The sequence below is a fragment of the Cydia strobilella genome, chromosome 4 (genome assembly GCF_947568885.1).
Source record: "Cydia strobilella chromosome 4, ilCydStro3.1, whole genome shotgun sequence".
NCBI lineage: Eukaryota > Metazoa > Arthropoda > Insecta > Lepidoptera > Tortricidae > Cydia > Cydia strobilella.
This window is the reverse complement of record NC_086044.1, coordinates 18658537-18675984: the sequence shown is the minus strand read 5'-3', so window position 1 is coordinate 18675984 and position 17448 is coordinate 18658537. Positions and strand designations below refer to the sequence as shown.

The 17448-nt window shown below is 41.9% G+C and overlaps 1 protein-coding gene across 1 annotated transcript in view; it reads left to right on the top strand.

The window, feature by feature from the left end:
• Positions 1 to 17448, top strand: part of LOC134740788 (probable histone-lysine N-methyltransferase CG1716) — a 38305-nt gene that overhangs the window by 8743 nt on the left and 12114 nt on the right. The window contains exons 5-13 of the mRNA XM_063673405.1: positions 1404 to 1491; positions 1990 to 2142; positions 3252 to 3472; positions 5043 to 5179; positions 5919 to 6034; positions 6504 to 6712; positions 8052 to 8144; positions 9445 to 9592; positions 12143 to 12381. Coding sequence (XP_063529475.1) covers positions 1404 to 1491; positions 1990 to 2142; positions 3252 to 3472; positions 5043 to 5179; positions 5919 to 6034; positions 6504 to 6712; positions 8052 to 8144; positions 9445 to 9592; positions 12143 to 12381 — 1404 coding nt within the window. The remainder of the gene's footprint in view (positions 1 to 1403; positions 1492 to 1989; positions 2143 to 3251; positions 3473 to 5042; positions 5180 to 5918; positions 6035 to 6503; positions 6713 to 8051; positions 8145 to 9444; positions 9593 to 12142; positions 12382 to 17448) is intronic.

Here is a 17448-nt window from a genome sequence, read left to right as displayed (position 1 = left end):
TATGGTCTCAATATTAATGGAAGAAAACTTAACCATCTACGTTTTGCAGACGATCTGATTCTGTTAACAGATAATCCCAAAGAACTCCAGTACATGCTGGAAGAACTAGACACACAAAGCAAACTGGTCGGCCTGTCCATGAACATGTCAAAAACTAAATTAATGACAAATAACTCTAAAGACCAAATCAATATAAACGGAAATACAATAGAATATGTAACTGAGTATGTATACCTTGGTCAAATAATATCACCATCAGATCAGTCTAACAAGGAAATTGAAAAACGAATATCAAATGCATGGAAGAAATTTTGGTCATTAAAAGAGGTTATGAAGGCGAAAGAAATACCAACAAGCCAGAAATTTAAAGTTTTTAATATGTGCATTGTACCTGTACTCACCTATGGATGCCAAACTTGGGCACTTACGAAAAAACAAGAAAAAAGGCTCGCTACATGTCAAAACAACATGGAAAGAAGCGTGTTAAACATTAAACTCAAGGATAGAGTGAAATTGTCCATAATTAGAGCCAGATCAAAGTGTGGGAGAGTAGTTAAAAAGGTCAAGCAACAGAAGTGGCGGTGGACCGGTCACATCATCAGAGAAGGGCTAGAAAAGTGGACAAGAGACCTTATAGAGTGGTACCCAAGGGGGCACAAAAGGAAGAGAGGAAAGCCTACTCGTAGATGGTCGGATGACTTAAAAAGGATAGGCGGAGTGGACTGGACCAGGAAAGCAAGAGACCGGGATACCTGGAAGGACTTGGAGGAGGCCTATGTCGGAGGACAAGCTGAAGTTGTCGATGGGAACTAGAAAATAGTAAATAGTAATATATATATAATTATAGAGAAAAATAAGGTATATTTAAGTAGATTGTTACAAAACTTCAGAAATAAAGGCTATTTTTATTTTATTTATTTTATTTACGGTTTTTACTCACTATTATCTAAATATTTTAAAATATGTCTCACGATAGTTTAAGTTCGATTGTTTTGTTTTTCTTTAAAGTCGGGATAAAATTTGCCAGTTTATACCGAAACCATTTACGTGTAGTGCGAGCGTGTTTGAATTCCTTTTTAAGTCCAGGGAGGGTTTTACATTAGAATCCTTCGATTCACTTCGGGTTCAATTTACGCCTTCGCCGCAAATTTCACTTTGCTCCTACGACTGATAGTTTCCAAAGATTTGTCGAAATAACTTGGTAATTTTCTAGGGATTGGGATATTTTCCCAAAATGACACTTGCCTAAAAATTTTTTGTGGAATTATCCAGAAATTTCGATATAACTTTTCGGAACATCTGTCAATAGCTTACATCAAATACAGTATACACTTTGTTTGTACCTATAGAGGTAGAGTTGTAGAGGTGTTTGTGCGGAAGTTTGAGAATGTGTTGTTGTGCAGAAAAGAGGCCCAGCGCTGCTACTGCGGGGCCGACGCCTGCCGCGGCTGGATCGGCGCAGAACCCGACTCCGACGACGAAGATGAAGAGGTACAAACTACACATATTCAATGTTTAGCGCGTTAACCATGTTCTTTTAGACTTATCTGGCGGCGGTGACCGGTTTTACGTAAAGATGACGTAAGGAAAGAGGCGCTCGCTGCTACTGCAGGGCTGGATCGGCGCTGAACCCGACTCCGACGAAGAGGTATAACAGACAGAGTAGTTTTAACAGTATATTAAAGTCTTAAACGGCCTTTGCGGCAATGCTTTGGTGGCAAAGGCCGGGATAGCGCTAGGTAGAAGAAGATTAAACTCTTAAACGTCGTTTATACTTTGCCGCTTTAGGTAGGACAGAGGGCGGGTGTGTAAACGTCGCTGTTTATGCCGTAGAAACATGCCAGCAGGGGCAGAAGTTTCAGTTCCATGATCGTATATATATATAGTATCAGCGGCGACCGCGATTGCGTATCTATTATCTACAACATCATTCAGTCTTAAGCTGACATGTTCATAGAGCTCATATTTCAAATAACCCATCATCCCCAGGAGGAGGAGGACGACGTGTCAACCACCAAGGTTCCAGAAACGGTGTCGGTGGAGGCGCCGGCGGCGGTGTCGGAGGCGCCTCGCGCGCGTCCGCGCCGCGCCCGGCGCGAGCGCGCGTACAAGCCCAGCCAAGACCTAGTGCAGGACGCCGACGTGAGTTACATAATTATTTATTATTTATTAAGAAACAAACAGTCTTATATAACAGATGAGTTTATAAAGTAACATTTTTCTAGTAATAGACCTATAGTTTCCTATATGTAAACGAATATTAATAAAAACTTATTACTAAGTACAAAAGACATGCATATTGTAGATATAGTCCGACAAGAAATTGTAGAAAATTATTAAGAAGAAGAAGATGGCAACAATTTAGTACGATTTTTTTTTTTTTTTTTAGTTCAATTTTATTTAATTTCTACCATTTCATGCCGCATGTGTGACAAGATATATGACGAAATCTTAAATTTAGAATCGGGTCGGGGAATCTTAAATTTAGAGTTACACGTGACTTAGAGAATAATGGCGGCCATTTTCAACGTTTTCATTGTGTGATCGATAACATTCTTCGAATTGAAGCAGATTCAACTTAGGGTCGGTCGGTTGCACCAAATCGTCTGTCACCGTTAAAGAGTTCGCTTTTTATTCTATGGGAAGTCTCATAGTTCACTGCTGTGTAGTGTTAGTCAGTCCGTCACCTGTGGTTGGTGCAACCGGCCCTAAGTATGTTGACCCAGGGCTCGGAACCGGTATTTTTAAAAAACCCCGAAATAGCCCAATATTTTGAATTTTTTTATGCTCATTACGTAGGACTGAATCATGTATTTAGGAAACAATTTTGCATTATTAAAACGTCCCATTAAAAATGAAATTATAAACAAAAGAACGAAAAAGAACGTAATAATACCGGTATTTTTGTATGGAGCAAATACCGGTTTCCGACCCCTGTGTTGACCTGAATTATACTAAACTTGACTTATTGCATTCGAAATGGATAGGGTACATATGTATTATTTGTACCGGTAGCAGATTCAACTCAATTAAAGCCTAACTTCGATTTCGTGCAGAACACCACCTTGGTTTTCTCTATCTAGGTTGCAGGACTTGCAGGTCAAAGTTCCACTCGCATGAAAAAAGTAGCCGCCGTTTCGAACTTGTTACTTATATGACCGATTGCATACGAGTTATGTTTAGGTCTGTCAGTTGTACTACTTGTACTGAACAATACGTATAATATTTTTTAACCTATATTTTTTTCTCAGATCGAAGAAGACCTGGAAGCGTTACACCGCACCGGAGTGAAGAACCAGAGTCACACGCTGCGCCTGTCGCGTACAGTCGTCCGCGCTAAGACACGCCGCGCGCAAGTCGCTCTACTGCGGCTCCTACGCGACGCGGACCTGCCGTGTCGCCGACTGTTCCTCGACTACCGCGGCCTGAGGCTGCTGGCGCCCTGGTGTACCGACGCTCCCATGGACTTCAGGTTAGTGTTGCTGAACCATTGTACGGTGGACAACAACAAGTCTACTGCGGCTCCTACGCGACGCGGACCTGCCGTGTCGCCGACTGTTCCTCGACTACCGCGGCCTGAGGCTGCTGGCGCCCTGGTGTACCGACGCTCCCATGGACTTCAGGTTGGTGTTGCTGAACCATTGTACGGTGGACAACAACAAGTCTACTGCGGCTCCTACGCGACGCGGACCTGCCGTGTCGCCGACTATTCCTCGACTACCGCGGCCTGAGGCTGCTGGCGCCCTGGTGTACCGACGCTCCCATGGACTTCAGGTTAGTGTTGCTGAACCATTGTACGGTGGACAACAACAAGTCTACTGCGGCTCCTACGCGACGCGGACCTGCCGTGTCGCCGACTGTTCCTCGACTACCGCGGCCTGAGGCTGCTGGCGCCCTGGTGTACCGACGCTCCCATGGACTTCAGGTTGGTGTTGCTGAACCATTGTACGGTGGACAACAACAAGTCTACTGCGGCTCCTACGCGACGCGGACCTGCCGTGTCGCCGACTGTTCCTCGACTACCGCGGCCTGAGGCTGCTGGCGCCCTGGTGTACCGACGCTCCCATGGACTTCAGGTTAGTGTTGCTGAACCATTGTACGGTGGACAACAACAAGTCTACTGCGGCTCCTACGCGACGCGGACCTGCCGTGTCGCCGACTGTTCCTCGACTACCGCGGCCTGAGGCTGCTGGCGCCCTGGTGTACCGACGCTCCCATGGACTTCAGGTTGGTGTTGCTGAACCATTGTACGGTGGACAACAACAAGTCTACTGCGGCTCCTACGCGACGCGGACCTGCCGTGTCGCCGACTATTCCTCGACTACCGCGGCCTGAGGCTGCTGGCGCCCTGGTGTACCGACGCTCCCATGGACTTCAGGTTAGTGTTGCTGAACCATTGTACGGTGGACAACAACAAGTCTACTGCGGCTCCTACGCGACGCGGACCTGCCGTGTCGCCGACTGTTCCTCGACTACCGCGGCCTGAGGCTGCTGGCGCCCTGGTGTACCGACGCTCCCATGGACTTCAGGTTGGTGTTGCTGAACCATTGTACGGTGGACAACAACAAGTCTACTGCGGCTCCTACGCGACGCGGACCTGCCGTGTCGCCGACTGTTCCTCGACTACCGCGGCCTGAGGCTGCTGGCGCCCTGGTGTACCGACGCTCCCATGGACTTCAGGTTATTAGTTACTCATCTAAGCTATTTGTTGTTATTACTTCATCCAAATTTTAGTGACTGCCGAATTGGAAAAATATTTGAGAACTTTGTCGGTTTGCAATAAAGTAACTGTCTACAATAATGGTGTCACCGACAAATTATAGCCCAATGCTTCTGCTAAAAAAAGGTCCGAGGTAATTCTCTTGACTCTGATGCTGTGGCTGTTTTCCTTGGCCTCCGGTTAGGTTTTTTTATGAGGATCTATCGTGTTACCACTGGTTACATGAATACCGCCTTCTGCTTCTATTGCTGATCGCTTTTACAGTATATCCAAAGTCCAAAGCAAAGTTTACGTGTAACTGTAACATTACTTTTCAATTCAGACTCGAGATGCTACAGACAGTGGATCGGCTGCCCATAACGAACAAGACCATGGTCTCAGAGAGCCGATTCTTCACCATTGTCGAGCGGTGGCTGAGCGACACACCTACTCCTGATGTCTTCATTGATGAATCCACTGGTAAGCCAACATACAAATAAGTTTGGGAAAGGCAATTGCCCATTTTTATACAAAAAAGAATTTAATACAAAAAACGTTACCGTGATCAGGCGTGGCTCACTCCGCGATTTCGTCGCGTCGCTACAAGTACATGCGGCCACACCAATTTTGGTGTCTAGCTATAGTAGTTGTCGCGCTCGGCTACGGAACGGACGCCTGCTTGGGCTTGCGCCACCGCAAGGTCATATCTCTCGTAATAGACGCATTTTGTTAGAGAGTGAACCTTCTGTACCTAGTACTATTTTTTATTCTGTGCCTTTATACCGGCTGTTGAATTCGATATAAAGAAAGTACCATCATCGAGAGATTCGAGAGTGCCATCAACGTTTAGTTTTTACCGGTCTTCACCGTTATTTAGGTACTTTTAGTAATTTCAAGTGGTTGTGCATAATAGTGAAAAAAAGAGCCAATAATGAGGGCTAACGCGTATGAATTTGCCGCTAGGGCCGCTAGTGTGGATGGTGGTCTTCGCAAAGTTCGAAATGTCAAATGTCACTTGTCACTTCAATGACTGACAGCTGTTCTTTAGTCTTTTTGACCACCATCAACAGATGCGTCAACTGGTGAGCAAAAAAACGATAGCCTTCATAGAAATAATGTCTGCATACCTATCACATACAATAGTAAAATGTTTCTGATGTGGACTTTTCTTATGTCCAATTTTCTTGTCTACTCTTATAATCACATTTTCCGCCTACAGGTTTGCCAGTAGAACTGACCAATAAACCGCAAGACGACAGTACAGATGTCAGTTCAGTGTTGGAAAAAGTCAAAGATCTGTCTAGTCAATTACTGGAAAGATGGTCCAGCCTAAAGGTATGTATATCTTGCGGAAAAATTTACCATTTTCTTGTCAATCTAAAGGTAAAGAGATACATAGTTTTTTTCGTACTTTTCTGCTTTATTAGGGGCAACCGAGGTTTTAAAGTTCTTTTTTTTTTTTTTTTTTGCTAAGGGCCACTTGCACCATCCACCTCAACACAGGGTTAAATTGTACTTGTAACTCCGGGTTTAACAGGTTAACCCCGAGTTAGTGGCTAACCCTGGATGGCGCAAGTGGCCCTAAGTAAAAGTAAAAAAGGTTAAGTTATTAATAGCCATAACATAGACAAAGGAATACGTAAAGTGATACAAAGTAAATGTGTAGCTAAAGTAAATATCCCTATACGTAGTATCCCTTTGGTGTTGCGGTTATCCATGGGCGAAGGTAAGCGCTCACCACAAAAATAACGTGTAAACCGTTAACTTGACAGCGGAATTAAACACTTGTAAACTTTCTTTGCAGGAGGCCTTCAAAATACCCAAAAAGGAGCGCATCCAGCAAATGAAAGAGCACGAACGCCAAGCCAACGTCGAGCGACGCGCCGCAGACTCCAGCGGTTCCCGCGACCGCGACCGCGAGCGGCGCGACGAACGCGATCGCGACCGAGAGCGGGAACGCGACCGAGACCGCGAGAGGGATCGCGAGCGGGAACGTGAAAGAGAGAGGGAGCGGTATGTATTTTAATGTCTATTATTGGTATAAATTAAATAACGACAAGCAAACGTGAAACGTGCCCCCGATTCAAGGGGTTCCCGCAAGCACGAACGTGAAATAGAGAAGGATCGGTATGTTTACTTAAATTTTTCTTGATATACATTAACCCCCTTATTCATAAAAGTTTATGGGCCTGATTTAGTTAAATTATGTTTTATCCCTTTCTTACAAATACATAAGTCAAAATGACAGATAAATACAAACGATTCATAGCTAATTCAGGCTAGTAACGCGTTTATGAATAACGCCATAAGTGTATTTAATGAATGAAAGAGCACGAACGCCAAGCTTACGTCGTGCGCCGCGCCGCCGACTCCAGCGGTTTCCGCGACCGCCATCGCGAGCGGCGGGACGAACGCGACCGCGACCAGGACCGCGAACGCGACCGCGACCGGGACCGCGAACGCGACCGAGACCGCGAGAGGGAACCCGAAAGAGAGAGGGACCCGTATGATTAAGTTTTCTTGGTTTTCATAAAGGGTCAGTTGCACCAAACCGTCTATCATCGTTAAAAATCCGCAATTTTTTTTATGGCAACTTTCATAGTTCACTGCTGAGTGGCTTTAATCTGGCCGCCAATTATGGTTAGAGCAACTGGCCCTCAGTGTATTTAACAAATGAAAGAACATGAACCCCAAGCCAATGTCGAGCGACGCGCCGCAGACTAACGGTTCTCGCGACCGCGACCGCGAGCGGCGCGACGATCGCGACCGCATCTGGGACCGCGAGCGGGAACGAGAAAGAGAGATGGTATGTATATTATTACTATTAGTATTCTTGGTATAAAATAAATCAAAGTGCAGTCAGGAATTTGATATACTTAGGGTCGGTTGCACCAACTGTTTGTCATCGTTAAAGAGTTCGCTAAATTGTATTGTATGGAAAGTTTCATAGTGAACCGCCGCGGCGCGCCGGGTGACGTTGATCAGTCTTTCAAGTGCGGATGGTGCAACTGGTACTTAATAACCTTACCGTTAACGTTAACTTACCGCTAACGTTAACCTATGTTGAGCAAATAAATCTTTGAATCTTTGAACGTTTTTGATTTTGAATATTATATAAATTTTAATATATGTTTAATTTTTCAGAAATGTAGTTAATTTACTACTAAAGAAATAAATGTGCCGTTTTCAACCAAAAGGTACCACATTGTCGCTTGACATAAGGACGCTCTGACAGGTTTTTCGTATAAAGATACAAGCAATTTTCGTCCTTATTGTAAGCGACAATGTGGTACCTTTTGATTGAAAACGTCTCAATTTATGTAGAAATATAAAAGGTATTTTTTTTTTGTAGGCATCGGGAACGAGAGCGTGACAGAGAAAGGGAAAGGGATGAACGAGACAGGAGAAAAAGGAGAACCAGTCCTGACGCCAGGAGAAGTATAAGGTAACATAATTACATGATCCCCACTTTACAGTGCTCCTATTATAGTTTGTTGTCCCTAAATTCGTTTAGGATGACTGGGGTACTTTTGAAGCTTTTGAACGTCATAAACAAAAACGTCACTTACACGCCAAAGTCACGGGCGCAAGCGAGCTTATGTAAACCTTACTTGCAAGTGTGAAGATTACTCTGACAGCGTACGCCATAACACCTATAGTTGTCCATGGCGCTGTGGGCACGACGACTTTAGGCGTTATTGGCGTTCAAAAGGTTAAACGGCTTCCGTTGTCAGCATATTGATGAATTTTACGTGGATTAAGGAGGCATTTTGATGTACAGTGGAGCCCGCTTAAGTACGCGATTACGTTTTAATACGATTTCCCGCGTAATACCTACGCCGTTGTATATATATCAGGGATGTTGCGAATATTCGCATCCGCATCCGCAACCGCGGAACTTCCGCATTTTCAACATCCGCATCCGCATAAAATCGATGCGGACCTTAATGCGGATGCGGATGTGGAACAGGCAGGTACAGGAACGTCTTAGCGGTGGCGTAAGTGCTAGTTAATTTCGTCATTAGCCAATAGGAATCTCGTTTCGTTTATGTGATTCGTCGATCGAGCACCTATGACGGACCTATGACGGACAGCGACAAGAAGTGAAAAGTTTGTTTTATTTAGACTTTCGTATAGTAATACGATAGTGGGGCACCTATATTCTTGTTCAAATACTAAAAGTTTCGTTTTTTTAAATTAAAATGACTAAAGTGTATTATTTGACGTTTTGTATGTGCCTAATCTCGACATCCGCATCCACATCCGCGGATGTGAGCCTTTAAAAATCCGCATCCGCATCCGCGGATGTAAAAAAATCCGCATCCGCAACATCCTTGATATGTATGTACACAGGGCGGTGCAACGCCTGCAACTAGTTTTCATGATGTTTTTCACGGTTATTATTATTACGCTTTCTTGGTCAAATTTCTTCTGAGGGTTTTACTGTATAGTATAGTAGAAATGGTTCTTACATTATACATTATACAATAATGTATTTTTGCCTTACAAATTCAAATTCAAATAAGTGCCAGTCAGGGGAATGGAGCCTAAAATGCTCAAAAACATTAAAATGGGCCATTTTCTATGAAAAGGGCCCTTATTGTCGATGGCGCTTACGCCGCACAGCGTCGCACGGCATTGTATTTATATCGGAGAATCGTTAATAATGGCGTAAGCGCCATCGACAATAAGGTCCCTTTTTATAGAAAATATCACAAATAACTGAGTTTTTTATGTCGCGACAGGAGCAGTCGCGTGCTAGCCACAGTACCGCCAATGAGCAAGGAAGAACGGCGGAGAGCGTTCGCCGAAGCGGCCGCCGCGGCCGAGGACTCACGCCGACAACGGGAACAACACTATGCCCACTACTGGCCAGAGCAGGCCTTCCCTCAGGTAACAGCATGATAACGTGCACTCTAGTCTTACTGCGATGGGTGTGATACTGTCCATGAGCAAAGAAGAACGGCGTCGAGCGTTCGCCGCAGCGGCCGCCGCGGCCGAGGACTCACGCCGACAACGGGAACCTTATATAATATCATTGTCCGGAGCACCCGAGCAGGGCCGTCTTTACCCGGGCGCAAGGCCTTTGGGGCGCTAGATATTGCCTACCTCCTATACATAATTAGGCATAATCTATTAGTTTGAATATTGGTAGAATCTTAAGCCAGACATACGCGTCAATATTCGCTACCTCGTTTCACGCAAAATAGGCACATTGGATGTCGAGTTGCGGAAAATGCCCAGCAAAACTAACTAACTAACTAACTAACGCGTCAATATTGTTTTAAAATGCGCCGTGTAGGTACGGGCGTACCTGTTACTATCGGCACATTTATGTTGCCTAATTTTTTGTATTTATTTATTCATGAACAATAAAATTGTATTTGAATATAATTACATGCTAAGTTCCTTAAATCTAGGTCCTTAATCTAAGAATTATACAATCTAACATGCAGAACAATATCAGACGTATTTACCTAAATTAATCTAAATTAATTACTACCAACATTACGTAGACAAATCACTAAAGTAGGTCGTGAACTCCTCTATAGAATAGAAGCACTCTTTCAGCAGCAGTGTTTTTAATTTATTTTTAAAGATGACAAGGCTATCGATGTTCCTCTACTCACTGGGAAGCTTGTTGTAGAGCTGCACACTCTGAAATTCTGCGCAATGAGTGACTATATTAAGTTTAGGTTGCAGTTTACAGTGTAGGTATTTCCTTCTAGTACTTACACGTATCTCCCTCTCTTCATTAGTCTCGTACTCCTTTAGACTTTTGACCAGGTCAGTGAGGAGCAGAAGGATGTACAGACACGGGACAGTTAGTAATTTAAGGTTTATGAAGTATTCCTTGCAGGACTCAGTTTGTGGAATACGCACTATAGTCCTCATGGCTCGCTTTTGGATAACAAAGGCTTTATTCATATTACACTCATAGCTGTTCCCCCAGCACCTGACACTATAACGAAGTTTTGATTCCACCAGTGCATGGTATCATCTTGAGGTATCTTTGCTCCACTATGTTCCGTAAACTTCTAATTGAGAGCTTTGATGTACAAATTGCAAGCCAAAGTAGACCTTATTACTACAGGAATTAAACATATGTTAATGTTACCCAAATCTTATCGCAAAGCATCTCAGCGACAAAGGGACTGAACTTAAACGTTTAATATAAACACTGACATTTTAAACCTTTCGCAGTATTCATGATGTTTTTGTTTCTTATACGTTACAGTCCAGTCATCATATATTAGGCTCAAGTGACTTAGCAATAGGTTTGGGCATTAACTATGTTTAGTTTATACAACAACTCTGTTCTAGTGAGATGTTTTACCACTTTAATTAATATAATTTAATTTAAAAAGTAGTGATACATCCCGACGTTTCGAATCCTTTACAGCGTTAGTGGTCAACGGGCGACTGAGGAAAAGCTACCGCTAAGCTTGCGGGATGTATTATAAATTCAATATACGCGATATAATCCGTTTTCATAATATTGTCTTTGGTTACCGCGATAGTTACTCATGAAATAAAACTATGAAAACGGATTATATCGCGTATATTGATACGTTTTCATAGTTTTATTTCATGAGTAACTATCGCGGTAACCGAAGACAATATTAAATAATAGTGGTTTATTTGATAATTTTTTTTTACATATCACATATAAGTATTTTAATCCATCCAATCCATGTTGTAAACTTATAATTTCGTGCAAATAGTTTGTGTAAACTTGTTTAGTGGATATTAAATGATGATTATCATTACTGAGGTAAGTCTGTTAGAACGTTTCCGTGGGTTCCGTAGCCAAAGTAGCAAAAATTTAATCATTACCTATAATTTCGCCATATTATCCGATTGTATGTATGTAAGTCACAGCCATGTAACTCAGTAACAAAGAAACGTATTTTAATGAAACTCCAAGTGGTGTATGAATACGTAGTTTGTTTTTAATGCTGTTAAACTGCGTTTTTAGGGCGGCTTACATAAAAAAATTGGAAAATAAAATTATAGAGCAAATCCTTCGCCGATCTTTAAAAATAGGTTATTAATAGATCCTACATTTTTTGCAAGTTGGTTAAGACGGCCCTGCACCCGAGCAGGCCTTCCCACGGGTTAGTTTAGGAGTTAGGCTGAGGAGGATCACTGTGCAGTGTATTTTCATTTGCCTAAAATTTTAAAATGCTACAGTCGTTTTTCAAAGTACCTACGAAGTAAAATGCACAGATTATAAATATTATATTATTATATTATTATTATATACGAATGCACAGGCAGCTTAAAATAACTGATACGTGTAAATGTTTCTAATTTCATTCTAAAATTATGCGGTGCAACTCATTTTTACGTTCTTGATTTTTCTTAATATTACAGTAGCAAAGGCTGTGACCTGTTTACTGTATTTCTTCAACATACAAACATAAAATTATTATATTTCAGATGTTCCCTCCCGGAATGATGGGCGCACCGCCCAACATGATCCCGGGCATGCCGCCAGGAATGCCCCCGGGGATGGGCGGCATGCCGCCGGGGATGCCCGGAATGCCCCCCGGTATGGTGCCCGGCATACCCCCCGACATGCCCCCAGAGTGGCTCGGGCCGGCGGGCGAGTTCCAGGGCCCGCCCGGCTTCTGTCCGCCGTTTGGAGGCCCGCAGCAGTTCTGCATGCCGCAACCTAAGTAAGTAACATTACCTAGTGGTCCTAGTGTACCTATGTCACCACGTAAAAACATTACTTACTGTTATGAATCCGCACTTAAATTATTTTTTTATCAAACGCAAAGGTCTGAGAACGATGCTATAAAGCATAGAAACAAATTAAAAGTGGAAAAATTATCTGTTTTTAGTGGGACTTGAATCCACGACCACTGGATCGCTAGCCCAGTGATCTGCCATCTGAGCTACCAAGATCTTACCCAATACAGCGAATATTTCCACCATATACTTATGACCGTTAGGGAGGCCCGCCCGAGTGACATCTACCGTAAGAATGCCGTATGAATCCTCTCTGTACCCCAAAACGGCTGACATCAGCACATCACCTCCCTTCCCTTGCCACTATACAGTGTTCCTAAGACCTGAACTCATTCAGTTCCCTATCGACTTCCAAACACACCGCGTCTTGCCAATTCCGTGCCGCAGCCCTGCCCTTCAAGGCCAACGTTAATCTAGTTTAAGCTAAAAATGTTTAGTGACCTTCGCATGTTTCTTATAACATTGGTGGCAGCTTAAGAGATTTTTCGAAAAACCTAAAAACTATGCGGTGAAAAGTGATTACTACAATTGACAACATCTGAAAATTTGTAATAGCTGGGAAGCCGGCGATGCTAAATGTGTAGTTTACTTGAGCGTCGTAGAAAATCGGAAGATCAGATGATAAGAAGAAAAAAGAAAGGTTATATGTATAAAGTTTTTATTTCCAGCGAGCAGGAAAACGTCTACAGATTTTTTTAAATCTCGGGGGGGTTGGTGGAGGATTAAAAAAATCGTTAAGATTAGATTGTGGATGGTCCTTTTGGTCCTAGTTAATGCTATAATTTTTCTATAACTTAATATGTATGCCACTTATTTGTACGCATTTCCTTTATCTGACGACCACAAGTTCGACGCCCGATTTTCACATTGTAACCGTCAGAATAAGGAAATGCGTACAAATAATTGTCAGATTTAGTAATAGCGCAATTATAGTATTAATCTGGACTGGACCAAAGAGGATATAATATTATAGAGCGGTACTGTCATAGTAAATTCTGTAACCACAGTAAATTCACTTTCATCTATCGACACACTTTAAAACTAAAAATGAAGATTTATAAAAATACGATAAAATGTATTTAAATATGGATAAATGATTTCTTTTATTTGCATTAATTATTTTTATTATTTTGAACCACGTTCTTTCACTGATATGCGTTAAAATTGTTAAATAACAAACGAAACCGTCAACGCCCTCTATACGAGAGTAGGCCAAAGGTAGTAGCGATATCTGAACGAGAATCAAATTTTCGTGATTTTCGAGGCACGTTTTTTCCTTAGACTGTATCCATCTATTACGGAGTTATATCTATCTTTGATCTGGACTTGAAAAAGACCAAATCCGCCATCTGCTTAATTTGTTGGATCCCCCACCAACCAACGGATCAACATAGACGGCTACAAGTGGTAAAGGTAGACTCCACGGGGTACCAAGATATCACTCATATCTTAATCTAACCCACTCGAGTAACTGCAAATATCCCCTCTTGGGCTCCCCAACCATAATGTGGGCTAAATCGAAAACAATTTCGGTAAATATGCTTCCTGTATGTAATAAATAAGTTATTTGTAACTGGAAGCGTGACGTCATTACTATGACTGTATAGTCCAACAACTTTGTATTTGACCCTGAGATTGTGTCGCTACAAACAGCTTACATATGGTAATAATGTGTGTAGGTACGCCATAGAATCAGTCAGTACAATTTGACACTGGAATTGTATTGACCGGGATATGGACCTTTTGTATTGTTTTCGAGCTCTCGATATCTCGGGTAACTGAAGATATTGTTCACGGGTAACTGAAGATGCGTGTAAAGGCAATCACGGTCCATATCCCGGTCAATATAAGTATAGTGAAACTAACCGTGAATCATTCAAAACTGTAATTTGACACTGGATTAACGGTTTAACCCCGGGTTAGTGGGAGCAAGTGGCGCTCAGAGGATCCTATAAGTTCAACGAGCGTCTACGTGACCTTCAAATTTCTGTGTTCCTGGTTTCCTGTGTCTCCTGAAATGGCATATTCATATGCTATTTTTAGTGTTCCGTACCCAAAGGGTAAAAATGGGACCCTATTACTAAGACTCCGCTGTCTGTGTGTCTGTCCGTCTGTCACCAGGCTGTATCTCACGAACCGTGATAGCTAGACAGTTTAAATTTTCACAGATGATGTATTTCTGTTGCCGCTATAACAACAAATACTAAAAACAGAATAAAATAAATATTTAAGTGGGGCTCCCATACAACAATCGTGATTTTTTTGCGTAATATTACGGAACCCTTCGTGCGCGAGCCCGACTCGCACTTGGCCGGTTTTTTAATCCTGCTGATTATTTTTCTATTTTTTCAAAAGTGATCAGTGCCATTCTTGAATGTTGATTCAGTTGGCCCACGGTAACATGACACCGGCCGCCTCGATGATGTCGCCTACTGCAAGTTACTTGGAAACAATTAGAGATAAAACACGCAACTGCAAGTTAGAACATTTATGGCCCCGTGGGTTCAGAGGGCGTACCGAGAACCACGTTCGACGTGTTGCCACCCTGTCACACTTACGTACGATTTAAATTGTTATTTTTAGTAAGTTTTAACAAAAAAAAGTAATCGATGAGTTCTATCAAAAATTAATATACGCATATTTAGAAGAAATTTTCATATTTTTAGCTTTGCTGCAAAAAAAAAATACAAATCTATAAGAGGTGCGTTTTGTACCTATGTTCGTGATTTTTTTTCTATCGAGCGAAAGGCAAGAAATCAGGTTTCTAATCGATGTATGTTACTAGAGAAAGGCCTTAAGATCGTCTTATATGGTCATTACTAGTCCAGTTCTGTAATTTAAGTTATAAGTATTCTAGTATTGTATCTCTTTTATAACCTTTTGATAAATAGATGTAATAAAGGGCGTTTCCTCCTAGTTCCCAAAACTGAACCGTCCTCTAATTAGTCTAACTCTTATTCCGAATTACAACCAGACCTTCCTGCACCAGCCACTGTACCACAGAATAAGTAATAGTCTTTTCTGTATTAGTTTATGTTACATAGATTTTGAGTTACGAAGGGGTTAAGTCGCTCCAAACGTTTCGTGTATACAGGGTGGGCACAGGGATTCCGACACACTTTAACCATGAATTCTAGTGCCTATTTGGATAAAAAAAAAGTAATATAACAATGCCATAGAAAGCCTAATTTACGAGATATTCAATTATTTAAGTAATTTCGAAGTTAAAAAAACTCAAGGCTAACACGCCCTTATGTGACGTAATCATACATACCAAGACACAAACAATCACACATGCAAAGCAGAAGTGTTAAAAATAGTAAACTTACCTGTCACCTGCTATAAACTAGACAAGTGTCATATTGGTGTCGCATGTTGTCTTTTTCACTCTTTCAAACTAAAGATACGTTCACAAGTTAGTACTATCGTTAATTGATTTATTTTGTTCCAGAAATTAAGTAAATTAATTAGGCAATTTTGGACCCATGTTGATATAACATTTTTCTTTCGTAACACTGCCAGGAATCCACGGTTAAAGTCTGTCGGAATCCCTGTGCCCACCCTGTATAACACACGGCCGCTGCGTCGCAGGTTCTCTTCTTTTGAACTTGGCTTGACACGCTGCCGCGTTTCTAGATCTAAAGTGTCATGTCAAAGTTCATAATACGAATATCACTTTTTTTTGCGTACCGTACTCCGTTTCCGTACTTAAGGGTCGCCGGCAAGCTTGGTTCTCCATACAAAGGTAGTTCCGTTCTCATTTTAAAATTAGTAGCTAGTTTGCTCTGAAAGTTTGTACTTACAATAGGATAAGGTATATCTATGTCTGTTAGTTTATGTAGCTTCAGATACCTACCATAGTTAAAAAAATACAGCGAATTTAAGTTTTTCATACAAAACTTGTTTTTGCTCTATTTCGTTTGTTTTATAAACTGGAGCTATATAAACTAATTACAGACCTAGGTATACCTCATGTCATTGTATGTGCAAAGTCATTACAATCCAACATGTAGTTTTAAAATGAGAGCGGAACTACGTTTGTATGAAAAGGTGCAATTCGGCCGAGCTTGCCGGGGACTCATAAGCGTGCGTTAAAAGTGATATTATGATGGCAAAACCTCTTCTAAGCTTGTACGTGGTATGTGTAAGGACTTTAGAAACCTGTACCTCAAAACAAAAAACACAAAATAAAAAATAATGTCATGTTAAAATATCTGTGATTTTGCCCATGTGCTTTAGCGAATACATTTTTTATGTTAAAAGCGGCATACGGGTGCTCGAGTCACCTACTGGGAAGAGGTAATCATCTACGGTTACATGTAACACCAAAATGCTTAACCTTTTGGACGCCAATGACGGATATATCGGCACCGCAGGTCCAGGGCCAAAGACTGATCAATCCGTCACACCACTGATTAATCCGTCACAGACCACAGAGCAAATTAGACCCACGTGCATGTGCATAAAGTTCAATTTCAGTTTTGAGTGACAGCTTTTGTGTTTGACACGACGTCGAAAAGGTTAACTGGTTCATGTTCGGGCTGTGCGTTGAACCCTTAAATCAAGTCAGAGGCGATTTAGCGGCATTATGCGACAGTTCAATTATGACATACACGGTATTTTTTAAACTCCGTTAACTTCGGGGTATGGCTAAGTACATTTAAGGAAACTGAATGGCATAGTTATTTATTACTAGCTTTTGCCCGCGACTTCGTCTGCGTAGAGTTAGTAATTTGAGTAGCTTATTTTTTTATCCTGCTTTATATCGATTTTCCATATAAACTTCCACCCCCCTTTTCACCCCCTTAAAGGATGATTTCTGGGATAAAAACTACCCCATGTCCTTCCCCGGGACTCAAACTATTTCTATTATACCAAATTTCAACTAAATCGGTTCAGCGGTTTAAGCGTGAAGAGGTAACAGACACAGACAATCTTTCGCATTTATAATATTAGTATGCATTTTTTTTTCGTAAAAAGTAATTAATAGC